Source organism: Dipteris shenzhenensis, chromosome 27 (genome assembly GCF_047967505.1).
Source record: "Dipteris shenzhenensis isolate YYH24624 ecotype China chromosome 27, Dip_SZ_1.0, whole genome shotgun sequence".
Classification (NCBI taxonomy): Eukaryota; Viridiplantae; Streptophyta; class Polypodiopsida; order Gleicheniales; family Dipteridaceae; genus Dipteris; species Dipteris shenzhenensis.
The window spans coordinates 50,781,538-50,798,053 of NC_141622.1; the positions used below are offsets into that span (position 1 = coordinate 50,781,538).

A 16,516-nucleotide genomic window follows, 5' to 3' on the forward strand; every position below is an offset into this window, starting at 1 on the left:
CGGAGCTTGAATCAAGGTGATCGGGATGTAGCGTGAGTATGTTCTCAGTGTATTCCTTAGCATCTACTAGAACTAAAAAAGGAAGATGTAGGTGAAAGACATCCATACAAATAGTGGACGGTCCAACAAAAAGAATAATGAGCTAAAGATCTAAGTCGGCATCTTGGAAGCAAAGGTCAAAGGGCCGAGGACAAGGCCTCGATATCAAAGGCAAAATTAATAGAAGTCCAGGCCAAGTTGACACACAAAGGTTCCAAAGTTGAGGGGATGTGAAGGCAATGGAATGAGCTCCAACAATAGGTCAAAGAGATTTTGCAATTACTCACCATGACCGCAAGGCCTCGAGAAGCTGAAGACCAAGAAGAATGGCGACCACGAAGGAGAAGGCAGTGGAGGAGCCACGAGCGCATCCACCTCAACAAGTGTAAAAAAAGTAAAGGAGGAAGGGCATGAAGGAAGTAGAGGGTAACCGAGCCGAAAGCAAGATGAGTTCAACAACCATGGCTAACTTATTTGTGTCCACCTTCTGAGCAATAGGACATCCCTTCCTCCATCCTCATGGTGAAGAACTAATCCCAAAGCATAAGGATCCTTGCAAAACCATTACATATCCTTCAGAATAGTCCATGTCTCCAAGGCATGTCCACAAGCTGAATGTGTGGAATCACTTGACACTCCATCTGATGTCGCTGCCATGATCATTGATGCCTCTGAAGCCTTGTTCTTTTACTCTTAACCATCATCGGATCTCTAGGCGTTGCCAACTTCTCATAGAATTGGGGCTTCAACTCCACACCGATAGGTACCTTCAACATCCTCTATCACTAGGTAGTTGAGCCAGGTAATCACTCCCATTTAACTTCTCTCCCTACCCACCATCAACAGTCAGCATCCGTGAAGCCATGGATTTGAAGAAACTAGAAATGACAAACTGAAATGACGCAATACCTTACAAGCAAACTTGAAAAAGGCACACTTGAATGAATTGGAGTCACCATCCTCCTTCCAAAGGACCTCCTTCCTTTAGTTGTCAGAGTACAATGCTAAAGTAGGTCCTCCGACTCTGATACCAAATCAGAGATACTAGGTGTTACGTTCTAGTTAGAGCATAGCATGACCTCAGATGGTTCAGTGGTAGAAGTTCCTTAGACAGACCAATGGTAATGTGTATAAATGTAAAAAGTTGATTGTGTTGATACATATAGGGATTGGTCAAGCATTTAGCTATTGAGGTCTGTGATGATTAGGGTCCGAGAAGAGTAGGAGGCTCTGAGGCTCCCATGACAGATGGTTCAGTGATAGAAGATCCTTAGACAGACCAATGGTAATGTGTATAAATGTAAATAGTTGATTGTGTTGATACATATAGGGATTGGTCAAGCATTTAGCTATTCCAACTGCACACCAACATTGGACTACAGTCCAGCTCCTACACCTGCTCTCTCTAGTCCTTGCCACATGCCCTAGAAAGGGAATTCGCTTTTGAGAGAGAGGGGCACAAGGCAATTTATATAAAGAATCCTCCTATCCCAAAATAGCTGTCTGGCCCCCTGACTTCTGCAGCCTGGCCAGCCCCTTAGAGGTCTTATGTCCTCCATCAAGAATCATGTTAATGGCTTCAAAGTTGTATGAGCCAGATGACCCACCTGCCTAGGTCCTATGGCCAACCACACATAGGCTAAGCTGACCCTTATCTCAACCCAACCCCAGGCTGCTGCTCCAGCCCCTGGTCAGGTTTCTTCCATGGCTTCCATGCCCTGTAAATGCCCACTTGCTGAGCCTTCCAGGCATCATACCCATCTAGCAGCCAGATTTGCTGCCCACAAGGCAGCCTGAAGTGCTGCACACATGACAACCAGCTTGTTGCCCACGTGGCAGTCTCCCATGCTGCCCAGTTGGCAGTGGGCAGCCCAAATCCCAATTCAGATTCGCTAGGTGCCCCTTTGTCTCCTCATCTGTGTGCTCACATATAGGGCATCGTTCTGGCATAACATGGTCTGTTTTCGATCAGCTTCGAGAGGATCAAGCCATTGTCTGTTTTCTCTCTCCAATACACGATCCGGCCATGCTTTGTATATTTCAAAGATTTCACAAATTGTAGGATAAGAAGTACTTGACCATTGATGCAGCATGCATTCTCTAGCCATACTTTTATAGATGGAAAGCTAACACAAACTACACGATGTATAGTGGGGAAGTCATCGATGGAGAAAGTAGACGACCATGGCAATCCCTCTTCCGACTCACCATGATGCATGAGTGTTTTCCCACCAATCTCTTCTCTACACCATACTGGCCGAGAAAAAAACGCTTGGTCATGAACCCCAGAGATTCAATGGGACAAAGGCCCCCAACCAGCCACTTTTGCAAGTCAATCTTGCGACTTCCCTTTTGCCTAGTATGAACCTTCAAAAGTTACGTGCAGGAGCGAAAGCTTTGGAAGGCTGTGTGGGCAGAGAGGTTGTCTACACTTGCCAGGAAGGAGCAACCAAGGTTTGGTACAAGTCGCTGACTTTGCATTGGAGGACGAGGAACAGTATCCTGCTCTTCCTGTATAGACAGGGCTGGAGTCCAAGTTCCAAGTAGGAACGAGGCCATCAGTCAGGCCAGTTTCTTGTGAGGTCACCCCGTATCATGTAAACAAGTTGTGCTCAAGAACGGAGCAACGGTTCTCTGAGTAGGAGATCCTGCACATCTCAAGACGACTAGCATGGAGTCCCACGTCAGGGATATTCAGTCTGAAAACTTTTCCGCTTAAAAGTCGGCCTCGTGCGACGTTCTTATACGATTGCGTCTACTTGGTTCTTCACTTGAGGGTCTTACATTACCTCCATCTACTGTTCTCACTAAAAATTTCAAATCAACCGAGAATTTGGTTGAGACCTCCACATAAGAGATTAGAACTGCAATAGATCATAGCAAACGGCCAACCCCGACCAACCAATAACTGAATTGCGCGACGAGTACCCGTCCCGCTCTTCCTTTAGCCAGCAGTCGAGGTACCTTTTTCTTCACCACCCCAAAAAAAATCGAGTTGCCAGAACTACGGATAACATTATGGAATCGATGAATTTTTCTACTCCGCGTCATGTTTACTAATTCTGCTGCATTTAAACTGCCTACCTGCCGTCTATTCGTTATGCTTCTGGATAATTCATATGTACATGGTTTCCAAAACCATACGCCCTACAAACTGAAACCATGACTCAAAGCGGCACGTTCTAAGGGGGTTGTATGATATTTATCAAATGAGACTGCGCAAAACAGAACCCATTCAAGGTTACACCACTCAGAACCACTTCCATGCTCTCGGGGGCGACGAAGAATTCAAACATACTAATATCTCTCGCGGCAATCAGGGCATTGTTAGCTTATTGTTTTATTGTTATCGTCTAATAGTACTTTGATTCTACTCTTCGTTTGCTCTCGCTAGATCCAGCGATTAGCTACAGCTAGTCCCGTTCTCGGCGCACCGCAATACTGCAAAAACAACGTTTTCCTGCAGCGAAACAAAGCTATTGACCTGCGTGCTTTCGATCTTTAGGCTGGCCAGACCGCATGAGCACCTCCAGGTCGACCTTTTCAAGCGACATGAGACCCAATGTGAGGCCGGACATCAATCCCGCGAAGAGGACGAGGGAGGCGATGATGAGGATGTAGAGCCAGAAGGTGAGACTACAGCAAAGTTGGTGGGAAGCCATAGCTGAGGTGTGTGAGAAGGATGACGCTGGCTACTGAGAGCTGAGAGAGTCTAGAGTCTTGTCCAGTTTAAGAAGACACAGAAAAGCATGATTCGTGTTGGTTGTACGACTTGATTGGTACGGCCACATTCGCCACGCGTCGCCTCCGTACTTTCCATGTGTCCTCTCCATAACGGCTTTGCCTCGTTGGCCTTTCCACGTGTCTCCTGGACATCGCGCCACGCACGATGATGGCCCCCCCACCGTCCAACGGGAAATCGCATGCATTTCCTCTCCCTCTACGTTCACAGGTGACAAAAATTTTTCCTGCGAAGTTTTCTCAAAAATCTCTAAGCTCATAAAATAGAGAGAGAATTCTGTGTGTTTGTCTCCGTCTTAAAGGGGACATACAAGAGATAGAATTCCATAAATTTGCGCACAAGATTTCTAACTAAACAAGGTGAATAGCGTGCCCAAAACAAATGGGGAAGCGAAGACGAGAACCAGGGTACCACAGGGAGGTGAGGGGAGAGAGGGAGAGAGAGAGAGAGAGAGGGTGGGTTAAGTGGAAGGATGTGAGGGAAGACGCTCAAAGAGAGAGAAGATGCCCCAAAATAGGTTGTTCCACAAAATTGCCCCATTTATTGATGCCCGAAAGATGGTTTTCCAAAATGGAAACCTTGAAAATAATTTTCTCTTTTGAAAAGATGAGGCCCAAAAGTGAAGGTTTTTGCGACCTCCGAAGGAAATTTTTTCTCAAAATTCTTTCCTTCACTTGACACTACACCTGGGTTTTTTACGAACATTCATTTGGTCTATGAAGTTAATATTTGATTAAAGTTAATGGGTCTACTTAATTGAAAAGTTAGTAACTTTCATTATACAATTCCCACACCCATCATTAAAAGCCCAAGATTATTGTAAGAAAATTTATATGCCCAAAACCATACACCATGACATTTCATAGATTCTAACTCCACTCAATCAAGTGTTGGTGGGAAAACTAGCCAATGATTGGGGGGAGCCGGATCATCAGCACGGACACCCCTAATATCACCCTTATGAGGAGGGAAGTGGCATCATAAGTCATTACCTACTACATGAGGGAAGTGGCATCATAAGTCATTACTTGGTTACATGAGGATCAACATGTCCCAGTGTTCGAGAGAACACTCATGGCCGCGAGAGCAAGAGACATGAACTCCATTGCATGAAGGCTCTCGATCCAATGCTATACTTGCCAAGGTCCACACAGGGCAAGTGAATGCTCGTATAAGGGCTCAACGAACCCTCCCATGTCATGCTTTAAATGCCAAGGGCTGCATTTTCTAAAAGACTGCCCGTATAGGGATCTTACCTTGGTGGTTCCGCCCACAACAAGCCCCACACCCTTGACTGGAGCATTTATTCAAGGATTGCCCCCTGAGGAGACCAACAGCTCCAGCCACCCCACCCAAGAGTACTAGCATCAATTTGTTGAGTATTGAATAGGGTCAAGTAGTGGCAATACCCTTGAAGGTCTCACAAGGATGCAGCCTAGGGCCATAGGCAAGGAAATGAAGTAGGCAAGAAGGGCAAAGGAAGGAACCAAGTGCTCAACCAAGATAGTTCAAATGAGGAGCCACCCTCGCCACCTCCGAACGAGCCCTCTCCCAAGATGACCTGAGTACGACCTTGTACTCAGATATAAACTAGCCAGTGTGGGCAGCCTCACACCCCCATTGTCATATAAAGAAACATATCCAGACCTAGGCTTGGGAAAACAACACTTAATCGACACTCAAAACTTAGTACGGGAATGCCTGGAGAAATTCGAGCATAGGCTCAAAGTTAACAAGGGGTCGGATACCATTCACCCTGACAACTTGACCACTCATAGAGGGGCAAAGGCACTTAGGGTGCCAGAGAGGGTGGAAGAAAAGGAACTATCCAGCTCTGATAAATCAGAGGCTCTAGACTTGATGCAACAAATGCTCCAAGAGGACCCAGTGCTACAAAACCTAGGGAGGAAGGAAGCCTCTATGGCTTTGAGGATCTGCCATCAATAGGAAGGGAGACCTCTCAGAAACCATGCGATAGTGATGTGTGTAGTCTCAATGGTAATCACGTGTCATGGGGATCTTGAAGGAATGCCGATGGAGCCTCCATTCCAAGCTACTCCTTGTGAGAGCAATGCAAAGCATGAGTTATCCACATGTGTCACTCAAGCGGCTCCCGAATTGTTCCAATGTGTTTCCACGAGAGAAAGAGGGAAGGGCTGGAGAGGAGAGAGAGCCTAGAGGGAAAAGGGGAGAAGAGAGGGGAGAAGGGAGGGAGAAGGAGGAGGAAAGGAGATTGTGAAGGGGGGTGGAGTGGCAAACACAAAGGCACTACAAGGGAAATAAGAGAGCACCCAAAGACACTCTTGGAAGAGGAGGGAGCTTGTATTCCAAACTTGTGCATACAAAAGTCAACCATTTGGCCTTTTATACAAGTCACCTTTTGAAGGAAGGGCCAACCGTTTTCCTTTATGCACTCTCCCTTTCTTTACATTCACAAGGCTCTTTGGCCCATAGGGTGTGCCAAGGCGTCTTCTCAATCCATCCCTTCTCTCCTCTATTGGAGCTAGAGGAACATCATCATCTTCCATAGGCATTGGGTCCTCTTCAGCAATCCTTGTGGGTAACTTGTTGGTGAGCATATGTACAAAATGTGTCGACTTAAGTAGCGTATTGAGGGCTTCATCCGAGAGGTCGATCGAGGCATTGGAGGAAATGGACTGGGAGGTCCCGTGCTGTGCAGTGTTGGTGTTGGAAGCATTGGAGGAGTGTTTGAGGAGATTTGTGAGAGGAAGGGGGGGTGGGAGGGTTGGGGGGCTTGCTGGGTGGGTTGGGCAGGATCAATTGGAGGCAGCTATGGGATCTCAGCAGGTGGGGCGGAAGATGGCTTCTTGTCCTTCCTCCTCGGCGACTTCTTCGGGGTATGCTACGTGAATTGTATCAAAATTGGTGACCAAGGACTCGAGCAAGTCTTGGAGAGCTTGTGGCACTTGTTTGTATAGTATAATTATGCCGAGGGGATGTAGGCGGTGGGGCGGTATGCCATAAGATGCCCTTGCTTTTGAACCGCGGAGGCTCGGTCATAGGTCTGCATCCAATTGATATCCGCTTGAAGGCTTTCTGGAGTGCAGACCCAGGGGCTGAGTTCATCGGGATTGGCTAGCTACATCCAGCCCAAAATCCTGTGGGCGGCCAGAGGTATGCAAGCGCTCGTTATCTTCCTGCATTGAAACAGTTAGAGCCTGTTCTTGCGCCAAGAGATCCTGGAGGGTCTAGATTTGTCGGTCATATCCCTCCTGGATTCTTGCTTGTTGTTCCTCGGCTTACACCCGCATTTGCAGTGCGGAGGCGGGACTCTGCCTTGTCGACCTGGTCCATGAGTTTTGGACTAGGGATTCACTGGCGACAAGCTCATGTTTGAGCTTGGTAGTCAAGAGCTCCAGCTCCTCTACCTTGTTGCAGTACTCTTCTGCTCAATCGAGGGCAATTTGCCTTGTGGCTTGGGCAGCGACCATTATTGTGTGGCTGTCACACGCGGAGATCTATGCCTGGAGGAGAGTTGAGGAGAGCTGAGAGGCCTATTCTTGTCATCTTTGTAGAATGGTGCATGCCATTTGTGGGAGCTGGGCCATCACATCGAATAATTGCAGCTACATTTGATTGGCACAAGAGAGCTACTCAACCATCATGTTGATGTACCCACTCGTTACCTGAGACTGGGGCACACTACAGAACTGTAGGGCTTCGGTGAGGCTTGCAAATGGAGACGAGGAGGAACCGGTGTGACGAAGGAGGCGATCTCCTATGGGTGGGTCGTGGTTGAAGCCGAGACCTGGGGTGCAGAGGGGGTTTCCTGAACAGCTTGAGCTCCTAGATGGAGGCCAATGGTGACAGTATCATCTCTAGGGAGATCGTCGATCGGAATGGGCTCCTATTGTACAGTCTTGCCCTTGGTGCAGGGATGAGTGGTCCATGCGATGTTGTCTACGTAAGAACTCTTGCACCTGGCGATCCTCATATTGGGCGAGCAGCTGACTTCGGGCTGGTTGTTGAGCAGGGCCGCTTACCAAAGTGGAACCGGTTACGCGCTTCGGGGCGACCTCTCTTTCCTCTTGGTCAGTTGGTAGTGGTCCGATGGCAACTTTGTCAGCCAACCCATAGCCGATTGATGGTTGTTGCTACAACATGTGCTCAAAATGGGCATGTACAGAAGGGGTTGCCGATGACCTGACCATGTGTCTTGAGGTCTTCCCACATCTGATTGCAAAAATAATTTGCCTAGTTAGTGACCTGGGGGGCTACCAGTCTCACCAAGATGTTGGGCATGATCGATTGGTGGTGATACGTGTGGTTGACTTGGGTTAACCACTATAGAGCGCGTGCTGACTTTTCCAACTCTGGCTTAATTATTGTTGAAAAGTGAATGCGCCCTTGCTCTTCTTTTGATCGTATCGGCAGATTTCAAAGAGGGCCTCGGGCATCTTCTTCTTTTGAGAGTATTTGTCGATGGCGATGATCAGGATACCGAAGGCGTCTCACACCACATCCATGTTGAGGTGGTAGAAGTGGGGAGTGTTTGTCGCATCGCACAGGATGCCGACATCTGTATTGGAGTTGTAGGCTTGGAGAAACTCTCCTAGCATACCTGTCATTGCGAGCGATTCCTGAACTGCCGACTTCTTGAGCACTTAATATCCTGTTGTGTTGTGGTAATGGAGGGTGTAGTCATGTACAGACTCACCTAGACCTGGACTTGATGATCAGGTGGTATGCGATGGAGACGAATGTCACGCTACCACATAGCAAGTTAATAGCCATGTAGAGCACGTGCTTGTGTCTCATTCTAGCTTCCAGAGGTGCATTGGTGCGGTGACAATCCTTTGTTGGGAGATCTTTTGTCATGGGATAAGCGGGTTCTCGTGTGACCACAACCGATGCGAAAACTTGCTCTTGTGGTATTGTATCCCCTACTATAATTACAGATAGTTTAATATTTGGGAAGCACCGTTGGTCTTGTGTTGCTTCCTCGCTATCCTAGGCGATCTTCTCGTTGAGTTGTACAATTCGTGGTATTAGGGCACACCTGGGCCTTGGGGGTTTGTTTGTTTCACCAAGTTCGATGGTAGGTTCTTGTGGTACTGCATCCAAGGTTGACATAGGTCTTGTGTTACTACCTTCTGAACCCTTGCGTGTTGGGATCCAAACTTCTATACCTAGAGGACCTGATTGCCTTTTTAACTACCCTAGTTTTCCAAGAGCTTGGTGGTGACCCAGTGCTTGTGGGGATGTTGTGGTTGGAGAGGTGGATTAGGGCCTGGGAGCCGAGGCGATGGATGGCATCATGTCCTCCTTTTAGGTGGGGATGCCCACATTGGAGTGATAGGGGATCCATACCCTGCTTTGATCTTTTCAGGCCACGGGTTACTGCTGAAGTTGCATGGTGCGCAGAGAATAGCTTCTTATACCTAATGTTCACGGCATTGCTAGGTGGATGATAGTAGTGGAGGAGTAACTTGCAATCTTACCCAACCGCCACCGTGGTTGGGTCCCTGTTCTTTTTGGGATTGGACTTATGAGGGTCGAGATCCTGAGAGTCAGAGGTGGCTGAGGCTTTAGATCCACCTTGACTTAGAACTTCCTTGCCTCAGGCCAGTGATGGTGTAGTAGGGGGTGTGGGACAAGGTTCACAAAACGGAATTACCATAGTCTTTCCCCCATTCGTGAGAGGGATGATGTTTTGTCCCTTTAGTTGATTTGGCAGTTCACACCGTAACACCAAGTCCTTCCCAATATTATTTGCTCATCAATCGCTTCTGTGGGGAGAACATAAAAGTGGATCTCAACTGTGTGGTGAACAACAGTTAGTCTCAAGTCCACATATCCTAATGTACCTAAGAGTTGACTGTTAATAGCGCATACTGAAGCTACAATGAGGTTTAGGGGTACTTGTAGCTTCTCCCACATGTCGTAGGAGATGAAGATGTGGCTCACTCCCAATCCACAAGTGCTTGGATGCATACGCTCATACCCTGCAATTGGACATTCAATTTGGCTGGTTCTACCATTAGCTCATCAATTCGGCATGGGTGTTCAAGAGTTGCCTTAAGCAAGGCCATTTGCTTATGTTGTCTGATTTTGGTGTTACATGCCCTAGCTTCTTCAATGGCTTGGCGTTTCATCTAGGCACCTCAACCTTGAGCTCTTTTTCTCTATGGATGGCTTGAAGGGTTGGCAGGGTGAAGGGGCTGTATTATCTTTTCAATTTGCTCATGTTGAGGTAGCCTTCCATTCCTACTCCATCTAGGGTGGCTATCCGCGGTATGCCCCTTGTGGAGTGATCTCCACCACATGATAGGGACCCATGCCTCGATACTTGAGCTTACGTTTGGTGTTGCAGACACTATAGAGGAGCATGAGATCACCCTCCATGAGGCCCTTGTTTTTGAAGTTGCGGTCGAACCATTTTTTACACCGTGCCTTCTCCATTCGGAGGCAGTAGGTTGCACGCAAACTCATCTCATCTAGCTTTTTGAGATCAATCAAGCACTCCACCAAGGCATTCTCAGTGAGCCTCTCCTTGGCTGTAATGCAGAGGCTAGGTACTACATACTCCATTGGCATAAGTGCCTCCACCCCAAAGGCTAGGCTGAAGGGGGTGCAGTTCGTGGTTACTTTATAAGATGTTCGGTAGGCCCACAAGGCTGTGATGAGCTTATGTTCTCAATCGATACGACTTGCCTCCACCATGCAAGTTATAATCTTGCACAGCAAGTTTGATTTGAGCTCTCAACCAGGCCATTTGCACTAGGATAGTATGGCGTTGATTTCCTATGTATAATCATGAATTCACTTGTCAGGATCGGTATAGTTTCATTGAGGAAATGAGTTCCCCGGTCACTGAGCAAACTCTAATGGACATCCAAACCATGCGATGACTTGCTCATATAAGAACTTAGCAGTGGATCTCGCATCAGCTTTCTTGGTGGCTCTCCCAATGAAGTAGTCTATGGCCAAAATAATGTATATGGCCCCTGTTCCTTTAGCTGCTGGGCTTATTGGTCCAATAAAATCTATGCCCCATTTCTCAAAGGGCTGATCATTCGATATTCCTGTTAAGGGCATCATGTCCACCTTATGTGGGATTTGCACACACTGGTAGGGGTCACATTGCTTGACAAATTCAGCTACATCTCTGAAGGAGCTCTGAAGAGAGTCGGCCACCAAAGGCTAGCCTGTAGCACCTTACGTGCCATAATATTAGCGGCAAAATGCCCTCCTACAAGGCCACCTCAACCAAGAAGGACACAAACTGTTGAACCACCTGTCATCATGGCAAATCCAAATCTACTAGTAAAAGCTGCAAAGTTCAAAGGGAAAAAAGGACAATGCCCTGACAGTCATGTAGGGTAGTTCAAAACCTAATAAATTGCAAGTGGCTTCGAGGGATTAGTAGATGCAATAAAGAAGGAGTAATTTGCAGCCACGATGGAGGGGAAAGCAATGAATCGGTTCATGCAATATGGGCTACCACACTTTGCTACATATGTGGACCTAAAGGTAGCTTTCTTAGGAAGATTTAGCAAGGAAAAGACACCAGAGGCAATGCTTAAAAGGCTTCGCAACATGAAGTAGAAAGATTTACTAGTGGAAGATTATGCACAAAAATTCAAAATTTTGTATTGAAGGCTAGCATAACCACAGAGACCTTCTGAAGAATAATTAGGAGACTATTTCTACAAAGGGCTCAAGAGCGAGTTGCGGACGGTAGTAGTAGCAAGCCGTGACCAACTTGCTGGAGCGAATGATTTCAATAACTTAATGGAAGCTGCTCAAAGGGCAAAAAGAAGATCTGGAGTATCAAAGAATAAAGAAAAGAAGGTAAAGAAGAAAAAGCACAATGACTCTAATTTTGAATCAGAGGAAGAGGATGACTCTGACTCCGATAGTGAGGAGAGTGATAGCTCAGAAGATGACAATTCTGACGAAGATTCAGATGAGGAAGGAGAAGGAAAGAAGAGGAAGAAAAAAGGAAAAGATAAGAAGCCCAAAACAAGGGGGGAAACCAAGAAGAAAGAGCCAAAGAGTCCTAAAGGAGACTCTAAACTTTAGAAGATAATTAAGGAACAACTGAAAAGTATGGGAGTAGAATCAAAGAAAGAAAAGGTACCATGTGATTACTGTGGGAAGGATAATCATGATAAAGAAAAGTGTTGGTATAATCCAAGGTATAGGGGGAGGCTACCTCCCATCTATAGCCAACAACACAGGCTACCCAACCAGTAGCAATTAATCAAGTAGGAGCACAAGCTAACCCAAGATATAACAATGCAACACCTAGAAGACCATAGAAATAGAATTGGAATACACATCAAAGACAAAACAGTCAAGCATGCACGTATTGTGGGATTGAGGATGGGCATTGTCAAGGTCCTCAGTGTGAACTTTGGTGTAAACATAGAAATGAAAGAGGGATACCCATTGTAAATTTCACCCCCAGACTAAATGCAAACCCACCACCACAACCACCAGTAAGGGTAAATGTGGTCATTTTGGAGACAATTGTGGAGGAGTCCAAAGAGACTTTCTAGGAGGAGACTACAAGAATAGTCACAAAGATTCATAGTCAACATAAAATTCAGTATCATGAATGTGAGTGTGATTGCTCAGAATGTTAGAAGGAAGGTGAGGTGTCTATGGCACAATCGAATGTTGAAGCGCTAGTAATTACAAGAGTAGGGGCTAGCATTTGATCCAAAACAATTGGTTGATTGGGAAGAATAGCAAGAAGTCAGGGATGCAGCCTTAAGGGCTATATACAAAGAAAATGAAACAAAGAAAGAAGAGGAGAAGAGTTCAGAAAAGAAAACGTAAATCTGACACAATTCCGATAGTCACAGGAGAACAATCAGAACACAGTCCGACATCAGTTAGATTAGATCGGATGAAGGAAGATAATAATACTAATAAGGGTAATGCTAGAATGGCAGAAATCAAGATAAATAATGCAAAAACAAGTTCGGTTCCAAGAAGAGGCTATCCGGAGTGACCCAACAAAGAAGGAAAATTTGACACCTAGCATGACTGGTTCAGACAGTGATCGAAACATAGTCAGAAGTAGTAAGGAGAAAACTGAAGGTAAGAAAGAAGAAAAGGAAGCACCTAAAAGGGAGCAAAAGTTTTTGAGTATGGAGGAGGCACACAAATCTAAAAGAAAGCCAACAAATAATGAATGTCAAGAGGAATTTTTCAAAGAATTGCTACACTCAAAGATTCATATAACACTTGATCAATTGCCCAACCTAGTACCTGCTTTTAAAGAATAGTTGTGCCAGAATTTCTATAAGGTACAACCTTCTATAGCTAAAGTAAGAGTAAGAATGGAAGATGAAGAAGATGTGGAAACATATACATCCATGGTGGAGGATGTTGATTATAAAGTACCCATAGTAGATGTGGAGTACAAAAGACAAAGAATTCCATAAGTACTCATTGATGGGGGATCTGGTGTTAATATATTATCAGAAGAGTGTATAAATGCTTTTGTGACAATGAATTGGTCCCAACACCTTTTTAGGTGAGGATGGTTGATCAGAGGAGAATCCAACCATTGGGTATAGTGAGAGGTCAACAAATCAATATATGGGGATTGGCATTTACCATAAGCTTTGTGGTACTGAGAATGGAGGAAAAAGCAAGTTCATACTCTATGCTATTGGGTAGGCCGTGGCTTCGTGCTGCAAGAGCTAAGTAGGATTGGGGAGCTAAAAGGAGTACTATCAGGAAGGGAAAGAAAAATCATAAAATAAGTTTAACTCCGAAGAGAACTCTTCCCAGACACATGCAACCCATTGAGGCAGAGGGAGTTAATATGGTAACAGAATTAGAAGAGGATGAAGAGGATTGTTTTCTAAGAAGAAACCCTTCATACCCTTCATTAGTGCCATTGTTTGAAGTGGATGTGGTAGGCATTATGGAGAAATATACAAATCCTAAGAAGACTAGCACGGATGCAGATCCAACTGTGCAGAGCAGCAAGCCAAGCAGTTCCGACCAGAAGGAGAATGTTGACCAAAAGAAGTCAAATGACTCTGATGCTGATGAAAAAATAGTGGAAGGAGGTTTGAAAACACATATTCAAGCAATGATTTAGGCAGAGAAGGAATTTGAAGAGCATATGATTAAGAGTGCTAGAGTAAAAGAAGATGATCTTCAAGATATGAACCTTGGCAACAAGGATGACCCAAAGATGGTATGTGTCAGCACCAAGTTGAAGGATCCATTCAAAGAGCAATTGAGGGGGCTGCTACTGGAGTTCAAAACATCTTTTCGTGGCATTATACAGATATGAAGGGAGTTGATCCTTCTTCTTGCCAGCATAAGATAAACCTTAAAAAAGATGCATTCCCAATTGTTTAGCAAATATATAGAATGAACCCTATTATGCTAAGCAAGTTAAAGAAGAGTTGGATACACTTCTGAAAGTTGGGTTCATATATCCTTTGGATAGAGTCACTCAATTGTCACCTACTGTTATAGTTCCAAAAAAGAATGGCAAGCTAAGAATATGTGTGGATTATAGGAAGCTGAATGCAACAACTATTATTGATCCATTCCCTTGACCTTTTTGTGATACCATGTTAGATGCTGTAAGTTTTATAGCTTTTTGGATGGATTCAGTGGGGTTACAATCAAATAAGGATGGTTAAGGAGGATAAAGACCAAACTGCATTAGTGTTTGCAAGTACTGTAATGACTTTTAGTTTGAAGAATGCTCCACCAACTTTCCAGAATTGGATTCAAGAGGTGTTTGCAAATTACCTTACTTCTTTCATGAGAGTATTCCTAGATGATTTTATAGTTCTTGGTAAAAGATCAAATCATTTGGATCATCTCAGATTTTGTTTTGAAAAATGTCGGATGGCTCGTTTGAGTTTGAATCCAAGCAAATGTGCTTTTGTTGTGGGAAGAGGTGTGTTATTGGGACACATTACATTTGAGGATGGAATGGCTATTGATCCAAGGAAGGTATCTGTTATACAGTAAGCTTTGTTTCCCAAGAATGTCAAAGACTCAAAGCATTGTCTAGGTTTTTTGGCCAAATCAAATGGCATAGCAGATTTTTGAGATATCTCTTACATGTATGTATGCCACTCACAAAATTGACAAGAGAGGGAGTAAAATATGTCTGGGGATTGGAGCAACAGCAAGCATTTGATGTTCTAAAGAAGATGTTAGTAGTAGCTCCTATCCTACAACTCCAAATTGGGAGTTACCCTTTCATATATTTGTGGATGCCTCTGATGTGGCAGTTGGAGTAGTATTGATGCAAAACAAGCAAAAAATTTGTTCCGACTTGTTTATTATGCCAGCAAAGTGTTGACAAAAGCTGAAAAGAATTATGCAGTATCTAAATGAGAAGCTTTGGGAATGGTATATGCTTTACATAAGTTCAGACATTACCTACTTGGTAATAAGGTTGTCTTTCATGTGGATCACCAGGCTTTGATCTATTTAGTAACTAAACCACAACTGATAGGAAGACTTGCAAGGTGGATGTTATTGTTGCATGAATTTGATTATCAAATAATTCATATACCAGGAAGACAGCATGCAATTGTTGATTACCTGAGTAGACTTATCACAGGAGAAGATCCTATTGGGGTTCCAGATCAACTACTAGATGCAGACTTGTTCTTGATCTAAATGGATGATCCAAAAGATTGGTATGATTGGATATTGTTTTTTCTTATTGATGAACTGATGCTTGATTCTTTGACAAGAGATTAGAAAAATAAAATGGTGTTACAAAGTAAGCCTTATTTGGTTATTGTTGGTGTGCTCTATAAAAGAGGTATTGATCAAGTAATTAGAAGATCTGTGCCAGTTCATGAGCAGCAGGTAGTATTGAAAGAGGCACATGTCGGAAGTGCCAGAGGACATTTCTTAGGGGAGGTCACAGGCAAAAAGATTATGCAAGCAGGCTTGTGGTGGCCCACAGTGTTTAAAGATGCTCATCAATATGCAAAGGAGTGTTTAGATGTCAGAGAAATGGAAAACCTTCACCAAAGGAGAGGATGCCTCATCAACCAATTCTTCAACTTGAACATTTTCAGAAATGGGGTTTGGATTTTATTGGTCCAATTAAGCCAGCAGCCAGGTATATAGATAATAAATACATTCTTTTTGCTACAACTGAGGTTATTATACTAAATGGGTTGAGGTAGTAGCTTTGAAAGATAATAAGGGAAGAAGTGTTGCAAGTTTTCTCTATCACAATATCATGACAAGGTCTGGAATACCAATTGAGATAGTGTCTAATAGGGGTACTCACTTTATTAATAAGGTCATTGCAAAGCTAGCTAAGACTCACATGATGTTGCATAAGAAATCTACAGCATATTATCCGCAGGGTAATGGACAAGCTGAAAGTTCAAATAAGATCATTATGAAAATTTTCAGAAGGGCAATTGAGGATAATCCTAAGGATTGGAATCAGAAGCTACATTCAGTTTTGTGGGCATTTACAACAGCCTTCAAAGTAACCATAGGTATGACTCCTTTCACATTGGTATATGGCACAGAAGCAGTTGTTCCACTGGAGTTCATTGTGGGGAGTTTGAGGATTGCTGCATAACATAAGTTGTCTCCTGAAGAATCTATGAATTTCAGAATTCAAGAATTGTTGAAGTTAGATGAGGATAGAATTATTAGTTCAGCCATTTCAGAGATTATTCAAAAAAGAAGACAAGCTTGGATTAGTAGGAATATAAAATTCAAATAGTTCAAAAGAGGTGATTT

At 44.4% G+C, this 16,516-nt stretch overlaps 1 protein-coding gene across 1 annotated transcript in view; it reads right to left on the minus strand.

Annotated features, from left to right (window-relative positions):
• Nucleotides 1-3,725, minus strand: part of LOC147884457 (DUF21 domain-containing protein At2g14520-like) — a 57,314-nt gene extending 53,589 nt beyond the window's left edge. The window contains exon 1 of the mRNA XM_087398801.1: nucleotides 3,524-3,725. Within this exon, the coding sequence (XP_087254927.1) occupies nucleotides 3,524-3,701 (178 nt within the window). The 5' untranslated portion in view covers nucleotides 3,702-3,725. The remainder of the gene's footprint in view (nucleotides 1-3,523) is intronic.
• Nucleotides 3,726-16,516: the final 12,791 nt, after the last annotated feature.